Source organism: Eulemur rufifrons, chromosome 1 (assembly GCF_041146395.1).
Source record: "Eulemur rufifrons isolate Redbay chromosome 1, OSU_ERuf_1, whole genome shotgun sequence".
NCBI lineage: Eukaryota > Metazoa > Chordata > Mammalia > Primates > Lemuridae > Eulemur > Eulemur rufifrons.
Genome location: NC_090983.1, coordinates 12,858,608 through 12,884,090, shown reverse-complemented (window position 1 = coordinate 12,884,090; position 25,483 = coordinate 12,858,608). Strand labels below are relative to the sequence as shown.

Here is a 25,483-nt window from a genome sequence, read left to right as displayed (position 1 = left end):
GCTTTGGAAGTATCTATTAAATGTCTTAGCAAATTTTAATTTACGTAGAAGAGAAGATGTCCAAATAAATAGCATAATAAACAAATAATGTCAACAAAAATGAAAACTTAGTTCATACATAATTGTGTAACTCTAATGTAGAACCTACTGATACTACAAAATGTCCACAAAAGGATAACTCTAATTATGGTGTAAAATGGTAGTCACTGTAATAAGGAAGAAATTTTAAAACAAAAGTCTTACAGGTATTTCCAGGCATCTCTATCTCAAAAGTTCAAATGACAACCGGAAAACAAATCAAATATAACAGAATTTACTTCATTACCCCTCAGGGTCAAGTTTTTGTAAAATTTGTAATATAAATATTCACTCTTAAATATTTTCCTCAGAGAAATCCCTAGTATTTCCAAGGTGGAATCTTAAGCCATTATCTGTATTTTAAAAAATGGTCTATCTCACTGTACTTTTTAAACTTAGAATGAAAATTCTGGACTCCATCCATTTTTGCATTATTTTCACAAGACTAAAATGTAGATTTAAAATACTGTTTTTCCATATGTCTAGAGTTTTTTTGAAGTAACAATTTACTGAGAGACTGTATGTCAGAACTTTACTTTTGAAAATGGAGTTAGAATAGCAGTTTCCAGATCAGGGACTGGCAAATTTTTTTCTTTAAATCATCAGATAGTAAATATTTCAGGCTGTGGGCCATACAGTCTCTGACTCAATTAGTCAACTTTGCCATTATAGCAAGAAAGCAGCCAGAGATGAATGAATAAGTGTGACTGTGTTTCAAATAAAACTTCACTGAAAAGTCATATACATTTTCTTATGTAATGAAATATTCTTCTTTTGATTTTTTTTCAAATCAAACTGGAGGTGGGCCAGGTTTGAACAACAAGCCATAATTTGCCTACCTTGGTCTACATTTATAAGAGCAAGTTAGACCTTAAAACTAAAGGTGTATGTATTTTAAAAACACTTAAAACCAAGTTTATCAAAAGGATCCTCTAAAATTTGTTTCAGTGACTTTTAACAGCAAATTTTATCAACAATATGTTTTCATTAATAATATGTGCCCACAGTAGCCAACACATGGAAAATCTTATAGCTTCCCACATATTCAGTATAAATTACAACCAAATTTCTCATATTAAAAACAAGTATTACAAATGCAACAGCAATTTATGGACACATACTACAGTAAATGTGGCACACCAGAAAACCCTAACAAAATGGTTCTCAAGTTGTCTATTTGATTCCTATGCTGTTGTATGCTCTGTTTAGATAATATATGTTATTATATACTTGTATGTAAATTAATGCCATTTCATCATATTTAATTCATTGTATTTAAATGTATGGGGCAGTAGAGAATATGAAAGAGTAAATGAAAATTATCTAGCATTCAAAAGTTAAATATCATTTCTGCTGCATTTAATGAAGAGATAAAAGTGAGATACCATTTGAACGTATTTTTCATAGTGCTATCTGTACCTTATAACCGTCTAATTTATCCTCCATTCAGAGTGAGAAAACTGTTTTTTACTTTCTGATTTATGAGAATTTGCCTTCATAATGGTGAAGCTATGCCTCTAAAATACTCTCAACAAGAGTAACTGTTTCCTAAGTTCAACTTTTTTCAAGAGCAGGGCCTACCACAATCATGATTTTATAGCCAGGCACAGTGGCTCATGCCTATAATCTTAGCACTTTGGGAGGCCGAAGCGGGAAGACTGCTTGAGGCCAGGAGTTCGAGACAGCCTGAGCACCATAGCAAGACCCTGTCTCTACAAAAATTAGATGGGCGTGGTGGCACACGCCTGCAGTCCCAGCTACTCAGGAGACTGAGGTGAGACGATCGCTTCAGCCCAGGAGTTTCAGGTTGCAGTAAGCTATGATGCACTGTAGCCCAGGCAACAGAGTAAGACTCTGTCTCAAGAAAAAAAAAAAAAAAAAAGACATTTTGCAACTGGGTGTCTAGTGGAAGGTCAGGAAAATTGAAGCCAGAATTTAAAAATTTAATTTGGAACCCCAGATAGCTATTGTCTTGCGAAAACATTAAGTACTAAATAAAGAAGAACTATGATAAGTAGTTCTTCTGATACTCCTTCACCCATGCACTTGTTAAGTACTTGCCATGTTAGGCATACTTGACATCAGTAACATAAATTTTCATGCAGGTTACAGAGATGCTGTAATTCAGGCATGCTCAAGAACTTCTACATCAAACATTTCCTACCCCCTAATCCCCAGCCCATTTAATCACCCCTCCCCACACACTCCGAAGGAGGGTAAGAAAGCATTGCTTCACTACCTACATAGTACATTAATTAGATAATTTATCAATACTCATTTTGTTTAAGTAGGACAGACAAAATGCTTTGCATAAAGCCCCAGTCTACCAGGGACTATTTAGATCAGGGGTCATCAAATTAGAGCCCATGGGCCAAATATAGCCCACCACTTGTTTTTGTACAGCTCATGAACTTAGGATGGTTTTCATATTTTTAAACAGAAAAATAAATGAAAAGAGTATTTAGTGACATGTGAAAAATTACATGAAATTCAAATTTCAGGGCCCATGAATAGGTTTATAGGAATGCAGTCAAGCTTCTTCATTTGTGTTATCATCTGTGGTTACTTTCTCACTATGAAAACAGAGATGAGTAGTTAACTATATGGCTCACAACCCTAAAATTTTTACTATCTGGCCCTTTACAAAACAAAAGTTTGCCAATCCTTGACTTAGACCTTAATTTTAAAAAACATGGCAAACATATTAGAAGGTGACTTTTTTTCCTATTACAAAAAAGGTTTAACAGAAGAGTCTTTTAAAAAGAAAACAAATTTACATATAGTTTTGTACGTACTTACCACACATACAGAAATGTAACAATTTTAAAATAGAACGCAAGAATTCCATTAGAGGAGAACTTGGATCAACTTCTCTTCTCACCAGTTTTCTTTTCACTTCTCTTGTATCCTCCCTCTCTTTGTAATTTCCCCTTAAAAAAAACTTTTCTCATTTCCTACCTACGTCATGACTCCAACAAGGCAATACATACTTTTACTAAAGGTAAGTGGCTAAATATTGCTAAAATTTCATCTAGGAAGCAGGGAAACAAGGATACCAAGTTTGTTTATTTTTTAATAGTGCATCAGTGCTAAAGTGAAAGTTTTAAAGCAAAGCATGAGAAGTTAAGAATAAGGACAACATGATTGTTGTTGTTCTTTTACTTATAATTTCTTCCAGGTCACTTGTCCTTACAAATGTCTTTTCCAGGAAAATAAAAATAAGTAGCCACAAAGAATAAATGCTGAAATAAAAGAAAACGAAAAGTAAGAAGCAACAGCTGCTCCAGATGAGAAGGAATCAGCGAAAGAACTCTGGAAGTATGAAGAATCAGAGTGAAAGGACAGCCCCCAAAAGGGAACACCAGCTCTCTAGCAATGGACACCAGCCCAAATCAGAATATTGAAATAACAGATGAAAAATTTCGAACATGGATTATAAGGAAGTTTAAAGCTTAATGAAATATAAGAGAAAACAGAAACTCAACACAAAGAAACCACAAAAACAATGCAGGAAATGAATGAAAAATTCATTGAAGAATAAAGAAAAATCAAATAGAACTTCTAGAAATGAAAAATTCATTCAAGGAAATAAAAAAAACACAGTGGAAAGCCATAACAGGTTACATCAGGCAGAAGAAAGAATCTCAGAGCTTGAAGACAACACCTCTGAGTTAAATAAGTTAGTCAAAGAGATAGACCAGAGAAGTAACAACAAACAAAGCCTATAAAAACATCGGATTACATAAAGAGGCCTAATGTAAGAATCATAGGCATCCTTGAGGGAGAAGAAAATATACAAGGATTGGAAAACCTGTTTGAGAGAATAACTGAGGAAAATTTCCCTGGCCTTGCTAGAAATCAAGATATCCAGGTATAAGAAGCTCAAAGGGGATTCACTGCAAAGAGCCAAATACCATGACATATAGTCATCACATTGGCCAAAATAAACAAGAATAAATGCTGTAGTTATCTTAAAAAATGTTACTTTCATGCAATTCTCCTTTCTCTTCAGACTGTAACTTCAGAGTTCCCAAAACTAATCTACTAAAAATATCTAAATATATCAATATGGAAGACACAAGCATTTTTGGCACCCCTATCAACACTAAATCTCAAATAAAAGGCTACAAAAATCTTAAGATGGAAACTTCAGACTTTAAAAGAATAACAAAGACTATAGGAGAGTACGTGAAAAGAGAGAGCCCAAATTCTCTGATATATACAAAAAAGTATAGGATATGGATATATAAAAAAAAGTATAGGATATGGATATATAAAAGAAAGTATAGATAAGGAGCTCACTGGCCTCACCAATGAGATTATGATTAGATATTATGGTAAGATTAGATTACCTCTAATCTTCTGGATTAACAAAAATACAAAGTGAAGAGACTTAAAATGAAAGACAGAAGAAAAAGTTATTTAATTCATCAAAAAAAACCTAAAATTTTCCTTAATAAGATAGTGTAAAGCTTTGTCACTAAATCCCATCAAAGTAACAATGGTGATAACTAATAATTCATACCACAACTTCTTGAAAACCGACATTCACAATCTGCTTTAACAGCAGGAAAATTTTTAAAAACGACTTAATTATTCCTAGATTAATAACACTTACCTTCTGTCTTTCCATTTTTCAACATATGTACTAGCCCAGAATTCTCCATTTCTACTATAGTCTTCATGTGCTTGGAAATGAGTTCCCTCTCAACCACCTTCACAATTGGCTCTTCGGTTGATTTGTCAAGGCAGTGCATCACCCGTTCTATTTCTTCATTAATTCTAGCTTCTACTTTCTTTATATATACTGAAGCACTGTTTTCTGCTAAAAATTTCTGGCTTTCCATCTGCAATTAAGAAGCATGATTTTTTTTTTTAAACATACAAGGAAAATGTGTTTCTGCTTTTAACTGGGTTTATACAATGTTTATCATAAATCAGCCTAAATAACATAAGGACTATTAACATTTTATGTAATTTCTCATTACAAAGATTCATATAGTCTGAATTATAACCTTGAAAGCATTTATTTACATAAGAACTATGTGAAAACACTATCCATAAGCAGTATTTTTCATACTTTGTCAATGTACTCTAAATAGCAGAAAAAGTAAATGCATGCCAATTGAGGGTCAAAACTACAGAATAGAAGCATCTGAATCCCAAGTAAGAGTGGGAAATTCTTTGATTTGTTTTAATGTAAAATTGCAACTAGAAAGATTCATCATGTTTACTGTAAGCTTTGCTGTCTATTGCTGTTTACTAAAGTCCTCCTGCCACCCCACTCCTAGTCTCAAAGGAGTATACATTTATACTAAAGTCTGAGAATTAGAACTTTCAAGTAACTGTTAATCTTGTCTGCTTACCACCACCAGCCTTACAAAAGTTCCACTAAATTACAAATGTTATCCCAACTGATTTTAACCTATTTGATAACAGCATTAGTGAATATATCTAAGAATTATATAATAGAAGACATGTTGATATAAACTATGTATCGGACTGAATAACATTTCTCACTTTCTTAACTAGTAGTTTTAATCCTTGAAAATAACCAAGTTCCTTGGACATTAATGCACCAAACAAAAATCTTGGTGAGACCATCTCTCCACTCTTAAAAATAGTATGTTTATATATTTATACATACGTATGTATGCCACTGTAGCACATTTTGGAATCCTGATTTATAAACAATTTACCTTCTCTTAGTATTTATGTACTTAATAAAGGAAATTAAAACTAATGCAAAGGAAAGAAATATTGCCAAAAATATCTATAACTAGTGACATATTAGAAAATAAAGACTGTTTCCTACATTATAAATTAATACTTCATAAAGCATAGTCCAGGCTCACCAGTGCAGGCCACAAAGATCTTCCTGATTGGGCTATAAACTGATTTGGAAAAAGAAAAAGCAGCAAGTCCATTCTTTGTTTCTTTTTAGGTAATTGATACCAAAATTCACCGAGTTCCATTTTTATATACATCCAATGACTCTTATGAATAACCTAAGTTATTAAGAGTTACAATTTCATATTTATTTTTTTAAAGCGTATTATTGAAGCAAAAACTTTATATTAGTATTCTACAAAGATATCTGTTTAGGCAACAGTACAACACTCCTACTGTAAACTGAGATAGTTGCAGCTTTGAGGAAGGATGCCTACTTATCTTTAACTTGTAAATACTGTCTTATGTTTCTTAGCACTCAGTTACCGTTACTACCATCATTTCATTATAAATGAACTCGTTTAGCTTCACTTTCAGCAATTTAGTTGGCGCTGTATATATTGCTGCAAACTTCTATCAGTACTCATTGACCTAAAATTTTCTAATCAACAACCTTTAAGGCAAATATGCACTGCAGACTCATCATATCCCTATGTCTATTATACTAGTAATTTACACTACTAAAAGCCTGTACAGTAAAACTTTATTAGTGATGTGCTGCCTGTGTATTACGGTACTTAAATAATTTGTAACATATAAATATAATAAAATATTAAGAATATATTTCTAAGTTTATGTTTTATAAAGTACAGTTGACCCTTGAACAACAAGAGTTTGAACTGTGCAGGTCCACTTATACATGGATTTTCTTCTACTTCTGCCACCCCTGAGACAGCAAAACCAACCCCCCCTCTTCCTCCTTAGCCTTACTCAATGTGAAGATGACGAGGATATGATGATCTACTTCCACTTAATGAATAGTAAATATACTTTCTCTTCCTTATGATGTTCTTAATAAGATTTTCTTTTTCTAGCTTACTTTGCTGTAAGAATACAGCACATAGGCCGGGCATGACGGCTCATATTTATAATTCCAGCACTGTGGGAGCCCAAGGCAGGAGGACTGCTTGAGCCCAGGAGTTCACGACCAGCCTGGGCAACATATCAAGACCCCTTTTCTACAAAAAATAGAAAAATTAGCCAGGCACGGTGGCACATGACTGTAGTCCTAGCTACTCAGGAGGCTAAGGAGGGAGGATCACTTTAGCCCAGGCATTTGAGGTTGCAGTGAGTTATGAACATGCCACTGTGTTCTAACATGAGCAAAAGAATCAGATCCTCTTGGGAAAAAAAAAAAAAAAATACAGCATATAATACACATAATATACAAAAATGTGTTAATCAGCTATTTATGTTATCTGTAAGGCTTCTTATCAACAGTAGGCTATTAGTAGTTAAGTTTTTGGGGAGTCAAAAGTTATATATGGACTTTTGACTGCATTTGGCGGGGGTGGGGGGGGTTAGTGCCCCAACTCCCATGCTGTTCAAGGGTCAACTGTGTAATTTTAAAAACCATGTGTATGAGTTCAAATTCTTTAATTTTATTTTCAATGAGTTGCTTAACTGGAATGTGAGAATGCAGGGTAGGTGCGCTGAAGTGTATTTTTCTGCACACTCCCCTGCCCCAATGCATCTTAGTCAAAAATGGTAAAAATGGTCAAATTGCTAACTATATTCAATAATGTTGAGAATCTTAAAAGAATATTTATTTACATTTTCACTGATTACCTGAAAAAATTCTGCAGACATTTCCAAAAAAGGAGCCTCAAAATCTTCTTCATAGACTGATCTTCCTTCAAGACCTAAAATCATTAACATCTGGCAAGCATTTCTTATTGCACCCCTGTCAAAAGAAGTTACATCACTTCATAGTCAAGTTACATTAAAGATTTCATATAAAAATACAAAAACATAGGTTAAAATACCTTCAAAACATTTAATTTTTATTAAAGTGACTAATCTCTCATAAATTCCTCATTTATAACAAGGATTTAGAGTAATTTTAATTACAAGGCATATCTTGTCTGCATGGCTATTTATCTCAAGTTGTTCTTACCCTGCTATAGCTTACAATTTGTAAAGAAAATATGTTTAAAATATCTAAATATTTCTATGTATTTTAAAACACAGAGAGGCCGTTTACCTGGAAGTAGGGAGGGAACAGGGGAGAGAGGAAGATAGGTAGATTAGGTTGCATTGCCAGACATGGGTACAACACACAGCTACTCTTAGGCAATATAATTTTTTGCACTAAATGGCTTTGATAATCCTGGTCAAGCACCAAAGCTGAAATAAGAAGAACTTTGTAAGTCTTCATCTAACTGCTGCTCTGAAAACAGAAGCAGAGAAAGCAATCTTACACGTTTCAAGCCACTCGAGCTGCAGCATCACAAAAACGGCATTGCAATCACGTTAGGAAAGGGGATGGAATATGACTTAGAAGAGGTATAGAAGTTCTTAGTCATTTTAGACTATACTCAACATTTTTCTTCAAAAATGTTAAGCATGAAGCCTAGACAAAGCCCTTAAGGAAAAAGACCGAGAGCAAAAAAAAGAAACAAAATGCCAGCATGAAAAATATATGAAAAATCATAAGGGAAGACCAATAACTGATTTGTTCTTTTAAAGTGTATTAAATAAAAGCTTAGGATGGTCTATTCTAAAAATATCATAGGCTGGGTGAAACGGTTCACAATTGTAATCCTAGTATTTTAGGAGGCTGAGGCAGGAAGACTGCTTGAGGCCAGAAGTTCAAAACCAGCATAGGCAATAGCGAGACCACCTTCACAAAACTTTTTTAAAAAGTTAGCCAGGCATGGTGGCGCATGCCTGTAGTCCTAGCTACTAGAGGGTGAGGAAGGAAGATCCCTTGAGCCCAGGAGTTCAAGGCTACAGTGAGCTATGATTGTTCCATTGTACTCCAGTCTGGGCAACAGAGCTAGACCCTATGTCTTTAAAAAAAAATTAAAATAAAAAAAATTAATATAATAGGGATATATACACACACACATATCTCATTATATATACATGAGGGCTGTCTAGAAAGTATCCAGCCATTGTATCCATGCATCCATTGTATCCACAGCTGGATAATATTACTTGCCACTTTCAAGTTAAATTCTAGGTTAACTTTGTTAACTGTGAATTAAGGTTTTAAAGGATTTGCACAAAGCGCTGGACAAACTTTTATTTATTTTACTAAAACTATGACAGTGAATTGGTTCTCAAGATGTAAGCACTAAAAAATCAAAACCACGAGAGTAAAAAGATAAATTATACCTGTCTACAACTTCTCCTTTCCTCTCTCTTGCTATCATATCCAAGAGAGTTTGCCGTAGATGATCCCTAATACACCCATAACGTACAACTTGATCTCGAAAAATAATTAATCCCAAATTGTAGACATTCTCCACATTATTTTGTTGTACATAAACACGGTCCTGCAGTTAAAAAAAAAAATCATACAAGTGTGAGTACAATTCTTGCAAACATAAAAATAATTATTGTGAGCTACAATAACAAATTAAAGGAAATACAATTCCAAAAGCAGTCATTTTTCAGGTGAGAAACACTTGAAACTATCTTCAGCAACGTGGAATTTTCCAGTACTTTCCATCATACAAAAGTCAGTCTTTACAATTTACAATGGTTACCAAAACAAATAATAGCTATAAATGATTGCCCATTTACCCTAAGAAAAAGAGGAGGAAAAGCAAGCATCACATCTGGGCACAAGAAAGCAGAAGAGAAAAGGCAGATAGCAATGGTAAGGCATATCATACTTTCTCCCCAAAGCTATACCATGCCCACACATGGATCATTCTTAAATACTCTACTTGAAGATCATACTTTTTCAAGTAAAATTGAGAGTTGAATAAAATACAGATCCATATGACTAAAAGTTGATTGCTACTACTGGTAAATACTAAAAGGCTCTAATTCATACAACGGAGCAGCATTAGTATTACTCAATTAAAACACCTCTAGTTACTATCACTTCAAGCACATTACTTACTAGTGATACTTTACTTCTAAGTTCTTACCAACATGATTACAGGTATCTCACTTTAGAGAGTGCAGATAATCCACAATTATTGGCTATAAAAGTCCTGTTTCATGCATTATTGAAAAATTCGTATTTACACCAAAATGCACTGAAATAAATCTACTGTTTTTTATTAGCAGTATGATAATTTCTTTCTGTTCTCAACAAGGATCTAAGCTTTGGCGGGTCTGCAAACCTTCTAAAATTATGAAATTATTATGTGTTTGTTCGTAATTAAGTACTCTGGAAAGAGAGACCATAGCTTTCACCAGATTCTTAAAGGCATCTGTAACCAAAAAAGTTAAATCACTGCAAACAGTGATCTTTGAATTTCTGAAACATGTACTGTATATAAACCTGAACAATTCCAAGTTAACACCAACCAAAAGGTGAACATGAACAGAGCTTTACCATATTAACAATGTAACCAGAATGGTACTGATCAACTTTCCAATTTTAATAAAGTCTCTATGTGCAGCTCTTGTTTCATATGACATCATTTTCCAACCTTCTTCTTTCATAAAATGCTACACACCTAATGGCCACAAGGAAAGCTGTCTATTTCTTAGTATCTCTGGTGCTCACATTTCTACATTCTATATAATCTTAGCACAAGCTCATATTTTTCAAATCTCCACATCAACTTTCTTGAGTTCAAAATTTTCACTGAGGACTTTAAGTTCTTGGACTTCACACTTCCATGCTCAACATCTTAAGTTTCCCTCTGACCACACCCCTCCTTTCTTTGTTAACTCCCACTCTCCCTGAACCTCCTCTTTAGGCTTACTGTGACCTCCAGGACCAACCCTTCTCTACCGTCATCATCCGGATTCTACTTTTCAGCATACAGAAAAATGCATGCAGTAAAAACTGGCATAAATCTAATAATTTAAAAAGCAATGAGAATCTCTTTTATTATAAAAGTAACCACTCCTATTAATGCTTAAATTAACTATTTTATAGTTCTGAATATAAATTTCTGTAGTACAGAGAAGTAGCATACAGAGGAGAACTCCTCTTACCCACTCTGATCAAAACCAGCATCTCTGGTTGGTTAACTAAAGTCAAGTGGTAAACAGGGAAACTATTAAACATACAAACACAAGTGCACTTTAAACATTTTAAAACATAAATGTTCATTCAGATATTAAGACTTTCTCTGAACATAAGTCCAATGACTGGAGTTCAGTATCATCTTTTTTACATATACCCAGACATAATAAATTGTCTAACATTTCTAATTTCAATTTCATTAAGGTGGAGCATGAATTAAAGGGATTTGTGAAGTTATCTGAAAGTATTAATAAAAATCCTTCTATATTACAATTTCCACTTCAACGTTTCAAATTACCCACACCCAATTCAAACCAGTATGCAGCCATTTACTTTTTTTCACATCTTTCCAAAGCATTCAATCTAGTTTGCTAAAGAAAAAATTCTATTTTCACACTATTTTACTGATTTACACAGTATCAAATTTTGTGACATTAACAAGTGTAACTCGTAAAAACAGGTTTGAAAACAAATACAGCAGAATTTCAGTGAGCACAAAGCTCAATTGTTAAGTGCAGAATACAGAAGATTATACTGGAAAGTAACCTAACAGCAGTGAGAGAACTTTTTATCAGTATGTTTTACAACTAGAATAGAAAGTACCAGTAATTCTGGCAAGTCCTTTCAGTTTCAAATGTTCTATGATATAAGCCTATGGAACATTAAACAAATCTTGTGGGAAGAAGAAGAAAAAAAATACATACACACACACACACATATATATATATATATATATATAAAAATTAGCAAGTTTAACATATGTCTACTAAGATACTAACACCTTCTTCAGAAACCAAATGTTCTTAATTCAGGCTAAGAGAATTGTCAAATAATTAGATTAGGGTTTTTTTTTGAAAGAGCACTACCTACAAGAATTACAGAACAAAAGATATATACAATTGTAATCTTCAGAGTAAATCAGAATGTTCAAGTAATTTTAAGTCCTCCTTTTTTGCTTTATTACAGTATAACTTACATGTCATAAAATTCATCCTTTTGAGTTCAATAATTTATACTAAATTTCTGTAGTCATGCAACCACTGCCATAATCCAATCTGGAATATTTCCACCACCCAAAAAAAAAAAAAAAAAAAAAAAAATCCCTGAAGCCCATCTGTAGTCAATATCCACTCCCACTCCCAGTAGCCTTGCCGTCTGTCTCTATAAATTTCCTTTTCTAGACATTTCATTTCATGTAATTATTATATTCTTTTGTGTCTGATTCCCTTCACTAGGGGAATTTCTAAGGTTCTATTAATGTTGTAACATAAATAAGTATTTCCTTCTTTTTAGTGATGAACAGTACTCTATTGCATGATTATACCACATTTTGCTTACCCATTCATCCATGTTTTTGTCTATTATGAATAATGTGGCAATGAACAACATTTGGGTACAATCTTTCTGTGGACATATGCTTTCCCAGGGTGGATCCTAGGAGTGGAATTATTGGGTCATATGGAAATTACCAAACTGTTCTATCAATTACTGTAAATTTTTGAATACAATCTTATAATAATAGTAAGAATATTTGATGTGGAGTTAGGAATTCTTTGTATGATTCACAGCTCTGCTGTTAACTGGCTATAGAACCCTGAATAAGTAATTTATTCATAGTGGCCCTCAATAAAATGGAGGACTGGTAAAGATAATCGCTAATATAATTTCCTATGAAGTGTAATCCTCTGACCAAAAATTAACATATATGGGGGATCAAATACATTCCACTACTTTTTCCCTTCCTATTTGTTATCAGTCTTCCCTGGCCTGGGGTTTCCTCTTCCTAATTTTAAGTAAATGATGCTATTCACTACTAAAAGAAGTGTATCTATAACCTCATGCCCTATAATATCTGCTATTCCAAGCCCTCTGGCAAAAAGGCAGAAGAAGGAGATCAGGCACAGCTGAAGAATTCTTCAGGTATGCTGTGTATGAAGGAAAAAGAAGCTTCAGTAAAGGAAGCCAGGCATGATGACAATACATATAGGTTTAGCATCCACAATCTAAAAATCTGAAATCCAAAATTCTCCAAAATCTGAAACTTTTTGAGTGCCAACATGAGGCCATACATACATGGAAAATTCCGTACGTGACTTTATATAACAGGTTATAGCCAAAACTTTGCTTCATGCACAAAATTATTATGACTATTGTATAAAATTATGTTCAGGCTATGTACATAAGGTGTATATGAAATGTAAATGAATTTCATGTTCAGACTTGGGTCCCAATCCAAGGTATCTCATTATGCATGTGCAAGTATTCCAAAATCCATCTCCTTCCCCCCAAACCAAACTCTGGTCCTGTACATTTCAGACAAGGGATACTCAACCTGAAGTTGGAGGGTGCAGGCAGAACATACAATGCCTAAATCCATGGGACAAGGGAAATGCAGATACTATGGTATAAGAGCTGACCCTGTCTTTCTACTTGAGACTGTCAAGATGTATATATTGATTATCAATTACTCATTAAATTAGTTATAATATTAAGAAAAACTGTTAATCCTAAAATTTGATTATCGATAACAGAGTGCTAATAAATGAAAAACACAGAAACTTAAGTATGGCTATATAAAATCAGTAATACTAAATGGCCACTTATATTAAATGTTTGATAGGTATGATTAATTATCATCAAATAAAGGCAATACAAACAGAAGCCCTTGATTATGTGTGCATATGTTAGATAGAAATGCATGAATACATTCACAGTAAACTTGTGATCTGCACATGATATATATTAAAATATCTGCTGACTGAGCATACTAAATCATTTGTTTATTGCTTACATTAGCACTAGCAGAAGGAATTCAGGCTGTAGGGATACAACAGCATTTTCATAACAGATTCTAATAGAAATCTCTGCTAAAATATAAAGTGGTTGATTTTATGTAATACAAATTAATGTAGCTCTAATCATTTAAATTCCTGTGAGGTTTTTATTTTTGTATGTTTCCATGTTAACAGTTAATTTTTTTTAAGACCTTTTAAAAGTCCCAGCTCTAATTAACCTCTAACTAGCTAGAGAATGGAATCTCAAACTATGAACAAGATTTTAAAAAAATCATCCCAAAAGAGAGAAAAAATATTTTAATCTCAGGCTTTGACCAAAATGTAGTTTGTGTGAGTCCAAAATTAGTTACTTATCTACTAAAGAGAGCTCAGTAGAGATATAAAGTTGGTGGCTACTTATATTTAGTTTTTTAAAGCCAAAATATAGGCGTTTTAAATATAAAACATTCTGAAAAACGTGTTTGAAAGCCTAATGTGAGTCAAACATTATATTTACATAAAGGGATGTGAGTTTCATCACCACAGAGATAAACCACATTTTAAATCTCTATTTATAGTTCTCTCTCAGGGGCTGCTATTCCAAGGCCAAGCAAGCCTGCAATGGACAAGAACCTTCACTGGCTAGGTGGATCTTGGGGTAAGAGGGAGAAACCAATGATGGGGACTATGTCATGTCCTCCTTTTTACAGAGCTAGGTAGAAGTCAGACTGCTTCTGCATCTGACTTCATCCATACAGTTAGCTTGATAAACCAACTTATAGGCATTTCGCATATAATGTAACATCTATCTTTCACAATGCTATTCCACTTATTTCCACTTCTAGTCTTGAAAGAACAGCTTTTATAAGACCAACATTTTTGCCAAGAACTATAAAGACTGGATAAAAAATACAAACGTACCAACTGTTTAAAAGCATCAACTAGGACAAGCAGTTCTCTAGGTGGAGTAGAGACAGTCTTTCTCTGCTAGCAGAAAAAGGAAGCTCAACCAGGGACCTTCACGTAAAACACCTTCTGCAAACGCCCACTCAAGACCTGTGGCTCTTTGCATTTCCAACAGACAAAGGAACACTAGCAAACAAGGTACCTGGCAACCCCACAAGACCATAGATATTACTACTTCCACCATCTTGACAAGGATGTCTCTTTTGCCCTTTACTGATGGCTCAAAACCCATTAAGGTATCTAAATAGTTAATTAATGTATAAGAGATCAAACTCAGCATACAAAAGTATGCTTTTGTATGTCAAAAAAAGTCAAAACACACTATACAAAAATATAGTTGCAAAAGCTAAACCTATGCAAAGTCAAGAAGTACCTTTGTAAGTGGGCTAAATACCTTCATTATTCAGGGAATGGAATTAAAAACAAACTAAAACAAAATTAAAATTAAAAAATTTGAAAATGAAGTTCAAAAAAACAACTCTTATTAATACCTAACTTACCTGCAAGAAAAGGTTCAGTAAATATTTTTAACAATCATCACATTATACAAAAGCAAAGTAGGATAAATGGGTTCTGGGCACAATAATCAGTGGTACACCCAAGGAAAGAAAACAATTTAAAAGTTCTTTCACTATCACCCATACCTAGTGAATTTTGAATAATGTTGGCCTTCAAGATTAAATAGGTGTTTGAGAAGCAAATTCTAAAATTAAACTTTAGGTCACATTCAACTCTGAAAACTTAGGACTATAAACATAAATACAACAGCCCTTTGGTTCAATTATAAGGTTTAAGAGAGCTCTTTATAAAATTTTTGCTTTAAAGTCCAGTACTTCAGGACTTTTAATAATACCACTAATGGACAATGGCTGGTCATATATTAGTACTCATTTGTCTTCATTTCCCTGGCTGGTCTCACTTATGGCTATTGGTAGCTAATTATTTAGGCAAAGACTATTGTTAAAAATGTAGTGAACAGCTCTAAGTGTTGGTTTTTCAAGCTGTCAAGCTGGTTAGTAAAACTCTTAAATAGCTCCTCTTTCAGTTTCTTGTACTCATAGTATCTGTAAGTGTGTTTTTGTCTTTTTCTTCCAAAAAGAAAAGGAAAAGAAGAATGTAAATAGAGTTAAAAATCTTTACAAATATAAAATATTTATTCCAATAAACTAGAAATAAACCCTAAAAAGTTAAACTCATATAGAAAAAAACAAGCAAATAACTCTATGGAAAGTCTATCAGAACATGTTAGAACCTGCTTTACTAAGGCTTAATCACTAGGGCAATCTTCTCTCAGCAAGTATTAATAATAGTGTTTTCAAATAGGGTTCACTTTCAAACCATGAAATAAATACAGGTTAAGATGGTTTAACACAGTAAAGATAGAAATCGGGGGGGGGGGGGAACCCAGAAAAGTACCAAAAAGTTTCTATTGCAGAATCATAGCAGGAAAAAAACAGTCTAAGTAGATCAAAGTTTAAAGAATTGTCCCAATATATTCCACAATGCTAGAGCGGAATACATTTCTAAAAAGGCACCAGTGAGGCATGAATTAGTAATTGTATAAACAGATTAACATTTCTGGATTTAACAATATTACTAGTAAATTTAGCAAAGTACAGAATATAGTGTCAAAAAAGCTGGTGTGAAGACTTAGCCACAACTTAAAAGCTCAGAGTCATCGTTTCCATAACTGTAAAATGGGCTTCAAATCTCCCTCTCAGGGCTCTGAAAATAAGGAAAACACAGTAGTTATAAAAAATTCTATTTGAAAATAATTTCCATTTTTGTAAAGAACTGTCTATCAAGACGTTAGACAAATCAAAACCCTAGCCATGTTTCTCTAGAGTTGTATAAACTGCATCAAATCATAAAACAAAAGCACTGTTCCCTACTCTAAATTGAATTATAATCTAAGGGTAGGAGGAAACTAGAAAATAGCCCCTATCAGAACCTTAAAAGTAATCTCCCTCAAAGTCTTGGAGCAATGAATTTATAAGACCATCTTTTCGGAAAGAGGACATGTAAAGAAGCGATATAATTCAGTGGTTAAGAGTAGTGACTCAAGAACCACACAGTCTCTGCCATTTACTAGGTGTGACCTTAATATTTGTGTCTCACTTTCCTCATCTGTAAAATGACATCTACCCCAAAATGCCATTCCAGGTGTGTCCACTTGAGAAGAAAAACTCTTGAAAGAAAAGCTTTTATAAGACCAACTCCCCTGGCAAAAACAACTATAAAAGTTGGATGAAAATAAAAAGCTACTACCTCACACTCATAGATTAGTTATTATACTATCAAAAAAATAGAAAATAACAAGTGTTGACAAGGATGTAGAGAAATTGGAACACTTGTACACTGTTGTTGAGAACGTAAGATGATGCAGCTGCTGTGAAAATCAACATGGAAATTCCTAAAAAAATTAAAAATAGAATTACCATATAATCCAGCAACTCCACTTCTGGATATATACCCAAAAGAATTGAAAGCGGGATCTTGAAGAAGTATTTGTACACCCATGTTCATAGCAGCATTATTCACAATAGCCAAAAGGTAGGAAAAACTAAGTGCCCAACAGATAAAATGTGGTATACACATACAATGGATTATTACTCATCCTTAAAAAGGAAGGGAACTCTGACATATGCCATAAGATAGATGAACCTTAAGGACATTGTGCTAAGTGAAATAAACCAGTCACAAAAGGACAAATATCTTATGATTTCACTTATATGAGGTACCCAAAATGGTCAAATTCATAAAGACAGAAAGTAGAAAAGTAGTTGGCAGGGGCTTGAGGGAGGGAGAAATGAGAAGTTATTGTATAACGGGTACAGAGTTTTAGTTTTACAAAATGAAAAGAATTCTGGAGATGGATGCTGGTGATAGTTGCACAATAATGTAAACGTACTTAATAGCTCTAAACTGCATACTTAAAAATCATCAAGATGGTAAATTTTATGTTATGTGTATTTTACTACAAAAAAAAAAAAAAAAAAGCAAAAAATCCCCCAAAATCCACTGTTTAAAAGCATCAAAGAGCAACAAAGGCAACCTGGACTTGCGGGGCCAAGATTCTGTAGAAAAGGGAAGAATACTGACACTAACCATGGCTTGTTCCTCAGGCCATTTGCTATATTCAGAGGACTGGAAATAAGAAGCCAAGCACAAAGTCACAGGTGGCGCTGGCTACCAAACAGCTAGGACTTAAGAGGCCAAGGTTTTGAAGAGGAGAGAAATACAAAGGAGAACCAGAAATTCTGCAAGCAATTATCCACTGACATGTTTACTGATATATCACCAAAGCAAGGGATGATGACACCAAAAATCGAAACAGAAAGCATCATAGGAGGTTAAAGAGCTGGACAAAGACTACTGGCAGACATGCAATGCCAAAGAAACAAACGTTAGAATTCAAGGCACAGTAATTCAGAAAGCAACCTAGTAAACATCTCAGGCTTTCTTTCATTTGAGATCCCAGAAAGGCAACGCCCTGTGAATGAAGGTATGCCCTGGGAAAAAAAAGGCAAACTGAAAACAATAGTAAGAAAGCCTGGAAAAGACAGTCTCAACTAGATCATGGTCATCTGTCCATACTATGCCTGCCTGCTGGAACAAAATTAAATTTCCTTTGGAGGAAGGTATCATCCAGGGCCTCCACAATTTTCATATACAATATGGGCATTCAATCCAAAATTACCAGGCTTTTGCTCCCTTCCCCCCAAAACAAAACAAAAACAACCCAGGATCGAATGTCTGAAAACCAAAAGGAAGGGAAAAAAAACCACAACAAAACAGGAAGTCAAAGTATCCTAAGACTCTTACGGTATCCAAGTGGTAAAAAACAAAATAAAAAACTAATGAAACATATAAGGATGTACACTGTAATCTCTGAAGTAACCACTAATAATAAAAGAATATATAAATAAGGAGTTAATGGGGAGGGGTAAGGATAATAAAACATACTTATTAATCTAAAGGAAACCCCCCTCACCAAAAAAAAAAAAAAAAAAAAAAAAATGGGAAAAGTAGTAACAGATTAAACGAAAAAATAGGATGGTAAATTTAAACCCAAATATATCATTAATTTCATAAATATACATGAACTAAATGCTTCAATATATGAAACAAGCAACATACTTCAAAACTCTGGGCTTATCAATTCTATTAAACAGAGTTCAGGCCAGGCACAGTGGCTCACACCTGAAATCCTAGCACTCTGGGAGGCTGAGGCGGGAGGATCCCTTGAGCTCCGAAGTTCGAGACCAGCCTGAGCAAGAGTGAGACCCTGTCTATATCAAAAATAGAAAAAATTAGCCAGGCAACTAAAAATAATTAGACTGATAGTTAAGCAAGGCTGTAGTAACTCACTTTAAGAGTTCTTAAAGAAACTGTGATCAACATAGTACTAATCTATCTACAGCTCCTGTTTTCTCCCTTTATTACTATTCCCCAGACACCGCATCTAGCTGTATGCACTTTCAGTTTTAAATGTTACAGCCCTTTTAGCTCTAACATTTAAAATGATCTAACCAACATATCCTTAACCCAATCCCACTGATAGGTTTCAGGCCCCCTGAAACTGCACAAAAAAGTATGTGCTGTGTCATATGTAGATGTACACATGCCTACCTCTAGGACGGGGGTCCATGAATTATGACCATTTTCCAAATGATCTATGACTCCCAATAAAATAAGAATCACAGGTCTTATCCAATAAATTTACTTTACAGATAAAGAAGCAAATGCCTTACCCAGAGATGTTAAATGACTTAAGCACACTAATGACAAAGCAGGAACTAAAGCCAAGAGTCTTGTAATTCATCATTAAACATTTTTCTCACCACTCCCAACTTTCTATATATATATATTGGCAGCAATCCACTTTATGGACAAAAGTTTCATTCCCTTTACTCCATCAAGAAATATGTGCTGTGTTTCTAACTACACTACAGGGTCTACTTCATGCTAAGCAGTATAAACACTGAATAAATACTGCCACCCTGAACTTAATGTCATGGAATGCTAAATCATTGCTGCATGCCAAAAAAAAAAAAAAAAAAAAAAACAGGGCACAGTGATCAAGTTGTTTATGGTTCTATTAATTTGTTTCAGACAGCAGCTGAAGAACATTAAACAACTTTAAATAGCAAGAAGAATAATGTAATTATGCATGACAAAAACAAAAAAGAAACAGGAGCTGAGATGGAAGGCAGGGAAGAAACCCTAATTATCAAGCACATTCTTAACCTTTACAGTATTTATGGCGATGCCCTGCTTTTATTTTACATAAAGATGTAGAACTTGGCTTTTGACCTAACTATAAAAAGATGCCAGGGTACTGGATATCGTCAACTACAAATGCAAAAATCAGAGCACATATGGAGAACGCCTGTCTTAAACACATCTTTCTTATAAAAGCAGTCAATAAAAACGTTAAACAGGTTTGAACTTTAATAGCTCAAAAGCCACTGGATTCTGTTTTCCTCTAGGATGTCATTTTGAAAGCAGAAGAAGGTGCCAGAAAAACTTATCAACCTATCTGTGCTTTTCCAAAATGTAGCTATTTTCTCCAAATGTACAGTCGACTACTATAAAGAAATGTGGTGTTTTGGAGATAGAAGCATCAAAATCTATAGGACAGAATACTGATCCACCACTATCTCTATGTTCTCATCCCATCTTCTGATCTCCAAGGGCACACAAACTTTCCTTGGTAGCTTTGGCAGATAGCTTACAGTATTTCTACCAACTATGCTCCTTGCCAACTATTACCTTTGGTAACTATGACATTCAACTATTAAGCAATCTGACACACTCCTTACAAATACCTTAATTTTCATCTTCCATTTTATCAAGATTCCCTTCAGCCACATATTGATATGAGCAAAGCTCATAGCATTTGCATTGGGCCTGCCCCCACCATAGAAGACATCAAATAATTGGGGAACTGAACATCATTTTTTTCTTCTCACTTCTCCTACTCTGTTATGAACCTTACATGAACCTGCCCCTCATTCTCACTAGACCTCCAGGTCTACTGATCCCTAATACCTAATACTTCTATCTCTTGGGACCTTATGATTTACTTGCCTCCTTAAACAGCAGAGAGCCATGAGCAACCATGTCAACAATGCTACTGTCTGAGAATTCTCCCCCCATACCCAACAGGGGAAAATTCTAACAGTGGGTTTTTCTTATTTTGAACATTTTTTCTCTGAGGCTGCTAAGTACCTCTGGAAAAAAGACAAACTCTGTTGACTGCTCCACTATAAAAAATTTGTGCCATCCACCTAAATTATTCCCTCACAACTACAGATAATCTATTTATTTATACCTAGGTTACCCCAGCACAGCACAAGTATTCAAAACTTTTATCCTTGTATTAAGTTTCCTATTGCTGCTGTAACAAATCACCACATATTTAGTGGCTTATTTATTCTCTTATAGTTTCAGAGTTCAGAAAATTGAAATCAGTTTCAGTGGGATAGCTAAAGCTAAGACATTGGCAGAGCTGGTTCTTTCTGGAGGCTCTGAGGGGGAATCCACTTCCTTCCCTTTTTCAGCATCTAGTGGCCATCTGTACTCCTTGGCTAGTGAACCCTCCTCCATTTTCAAGGTGCATTACTCGGGTCTCTGCTTTCATCATCACATCATCTTTTCCTGACTCCGACTCCTCCTGTGTCCCTGTAGTGAGGATCACTGTCATTACATCAGACCTAGGGGAATAGCTGGGGGTAATCGCATCTAAAAATCCTTCACTTGATCACATTTGCAAAGTTCTTTTTGCCATTTAAGGTAACATTCCCAGGTTTCAGATATTAGTCATGGACATATATGGAGGATTGGATTACTCAGCCTATCACACTCCTCAAGCTCTCAACAATTCACATGCTTCTGTCACCCTAAACAGATGGCCCCACCTTCTACTTTACCAAGGAGACTAAGAGCAGGAGGAGAAGAGTTCCTCAGTTTCTCTCTTCTTCACAAAGTTCTTATATTCCACCTTACCTCTTTACCCATCCCTGATGACAGAGCTCAAAGAAGCAGTGACCCCTCCTTTCCTAGGTTACCCATGCCTTAGAATTTATTCTCTGGAATCTTAATAACCTGCAATACTACTCTACTGTTGCTGTTTATGAAAACAACTGGAAATATAGACAAATACAAGTAAAGACACAAAAATATCTTTGAGGCCAGGTGAGGTAGGTAGCTCACACCTGTAATCCCACACTTAGGGAGGCTGAAGCGTGAAGAATGCTTGAGGCCAGGAGTTTGAGACCAGCCTGAATAACATAATCAGACCCTGTCTCTACCAAAAAAAAAAAAAAAAAAAAAAATTAGATGGGTATGGTTGTGCATCCATCCCTGCAGTCTCAGCTACCTGGGAGGCTGAGGCTGGAGGATCACTTGAGCCCACGATTTTGAGGCTATAGTAAGCTATGATGGTGCCATTGCACTCCAGCCTGGCCAACAAAGCAAGATCCTATCTCTAAAATAACAAAATGAAGATAAGATAAGAGGATCAATTTTTAAAATCTACCATAAAGTTTTATATAAAAAATTCCTCTTTTAATCCTCTATTAACCCTATATATCCAGGTAGAAAATGATTTTCTATTCCTTTGACATTAATTCTAATTGCTCAAAGAGCAGCCTATACAATACTATCTATAAATTTAATTTTCCCTTGATATTGTATTATTAAGAGAAAAATGAACCAAATATTAACACTTATGGATTATGTCAGTAATTAAGGCTATCACAGAAACTTGTAATAAACATTCTCTATACTATCTTTTCCCAATCACTAATCTTTTGAACAATTTCAAACTGAAAATGAAACTTATACTAACCAGTCCCAAACTATGTTAAAAGCTGAACATGCAATCATTTCTTTAAGGAAAAAAGGAATTAAAAATAACAAATTTAAGTAAAGCAGGGATTACAAACTCTAATGAATTCATGGGCCAAACAGGTAATGCAAGTCTCAAACATAAGGAAGGGGTGGAGTGGCAGAAACCAGAGGTCACATGTTCTATCTAGAAACGTGAACTTTTTCTTTCTGAAACACTGAACCTGCCAAACAACAAAGTTATGTGGGACAAGTTTTGACCAATGGCTGCCTCCATGTAACTTCTGATTTCACCTTCATTTTCGAGAAGGAGCGTGTCCCATAATATCTACGCACTCCGTGCATGACATCTTAGACACAGACACCTTCTTGTTAAGAGTAAAAGTCAGCTAGCTGAGTAGGTGGTAGGTGGTAAACAGTAAAGCTTCTTCTCTCTTCCCTCTTTGAACCAGAGATCTAAAATTCCAACAGTTAGAGCCAGTAATCCCAGGAAGAAACCTGTGTAGGTTCCAGTACACATGGGGTATATGGCCTATTCAGGTAATATGATCTGAGGTGCCTAGAATGAGAATAAAATTTTTCAAAGAAAATAAATGCAAAAGTCAATAGGAAAAAACATTTTTGATTTTTGGAAAATTAAACGCACTTATTTATCTTGAATGGGATATTGGTTAGAGGAGTGTATGTTTGTCAAAAATCATTTTGTACACTTCAGCTCATGTCAATGTATATAAATTTTACCTTAATTTTAAAATGCAATTCTAAGCGCATTTTAATTAAGCCCAGAATACTACAGATACAAAGGCAAAAGAAGACAATGAAGGATAGGAAAATAAAAAAAATTTACCTTGTAGAATATGAAGATATCAATACTTTAATTTCTTTCTGAATCTAAATTTTTAATAAATGCATTAAAAAAGAACATATTATATATCTGTATTAATTCATTCAAGATATATGTGAGTGCCTAGTTAAGACATAATAGTGACACACTGTCCCCATCCTCATAAAGTTCAATCTAGTGGGGAAACCATACACTAAACAGTTATTAATGATTGTGATAAATGCTGCAAAGTACTATTATGTATAGTGAGAACAACTGCAGTTGGTGGGGAGTACATGGGCCAGGGAAATCTTAGAAGAAATATGAGCAAGACTTAAAGGATAAGTAAGTAGGGAGCAAGTCACATGAAGAAAGAAAACATTCTAGAAACATTACCAGACAGAAGACTCATGTGAGGATTCCAGGATGAGAGGTAAGGATTTCAGCAGGGCAGTAACATGATCAAAACAACTCTGGAAGCAATATGGAAAAGAGAATAGAGAAGGATTCACTGAATGTCATAAGACTACTTATACTGAATGTTCCCAGAGAAATGAAGGTGGCTGGATGCTGGGTAACAGAAATGAAAGCACAGAGAAATCGCAGACTCTGTCAATAGATGACATAGGGAGAAAAGGAGAAGGAACTGATAAGAATAATTCCCAAGTTTCTGGTATGAACAACTGGAATGATAGTGATTATGTCAAATGAGCTCATTTGACATGCCAAATTACTTAGACAATGAAGGGAGCCATCAACTAGACAAATGAATATACATGAGTCACAATCTCAGAGAATGAGGCTAGCGACATAATCTGAGAATCATCTGCACAGACAAACAGGAAGCTAAATGAAGTGAGAGTGTACCATAAGAAAGTCTAGGGCTAAGTCCAAAGAATGTCTATTTAAGGGGGAATAGTGGGAGTGATGGTAATGGCGGTGGTGGTAGAGGAGGAGGGGCTGAGAAGAAACAGTCAGAAGGTAGGAGGCATACAAAGAGAGCACTTTGTCACAGAAATCAAGGACATAAAACATGTCAGAAGAAGAAGAGGGGCCAACTGTGCCAAATGCTGCTGAAAATCAAGAAGAATGAGGATTAGCAGTGATCTTTGCCCTCAGAGCTGCACAGATAGCCTGGTGATCCTAATACAGGGAAAACCGATCAGAATAGTTCAGGTAGAAGCTTAACTGGAACACAAAGTCAATGAAAAATGAGAAAAGAGAGATAGCAAGTGTCAACATTCCTTATGAGACATTTAGCTGTGAATGACAGATGAGAAACCCTGGGAGACAGTGCAGGGGTCCATCAGAAAATTTAACAGAATGTTATTTTGAGGATGTGAGTGGCCTGAACATGTCTAATGCTGGTGAGTAAGATCCAGTAAAAAAAGGCAGAATCCAAAAATACTTAAGGTTTCGGATAACGTAGAGGGGATGTGATCCATAGCACAGGTTGAGAACTTACCTTTAACAACAGGACAGAAAACATCAGCCTCCATTAAAAGAGGAGGGAAAAAACCATAAAAGGGGAGAAGATACAGGTAAAGTTCTAGATTTAGTAGAAAGAAATGAACATAGGTCCTAATTGATGCTTTCTATTCTTTCTGAGAGGTAAGGCAAGATCATTTACTAAGAGTGAGGGGACCAAAGAGAGAGAGAGCTGAAGGTTTGAAGAGAAATAACTGCTGGAGCAAGCTGACTAAAGGAAAAGAATGAAACTGCTGGGCGGTATGGAGGGCTAATCAGAGGTCTGTGACAAGGGACAAATAGTAACACCGATCTACCTTATGTAAGATTTCAGTTTATCCAGTGTTGTGGTACTACCATATGGGTTTGATGAAGAGATGATGGGACCAAAAATATTAACATTTGTTAATTTTTACTAAGCATATTACTATGGGCCAATCCCCATAAGTGCTTTAGATGAAGGGTTCATTTAAGCCTCATGGTTAACTCTACCCAATTGGTGCAATATTAATGACATTTTTTTCACTTTATAAGTGAGGAACCTGAGGCATGAACTAATTTCTTGACTGTGATCCCTAAGTGGCAGAACCAGGATTCAAGGCTTGAGATTTCATTGCAAAAAAAAAAGGAACT

General features: G+C 34.8%; 1 protein-coding gene across 2 annotated transcripts in view; it reads right to left on the bottom strand.

Annotated features, from left to right (window-relative positions):
* CUL3 (cullin 3) overlaps positions 1–25,483 on the bottom strand; it is a 103,588-nt gene that overhangs the window by 30,789 nt on the left and 47,316 nt on the right. For both annotated transcript variants that reach the window (XM_069466775.1, XM_069466784.1), the window contains 3 exons: positions 9,148–9,308; positions 7,597–7,711; positions 4,697–4,925 (listed from right to left, as the gene is read on the bottom strand). In XM_069466775.1, the coding sequence (XP_069322876.1) occupies positions 4,697–4,925; positions 7,597–7,711; positions 9,148–9,308 (505 nt within the window). The remainder of the gene's footprint in view (positions 1–4,696; positions 4,926–7,596; positions 7,712–9,147; positions 9,309–25,483) is intronic.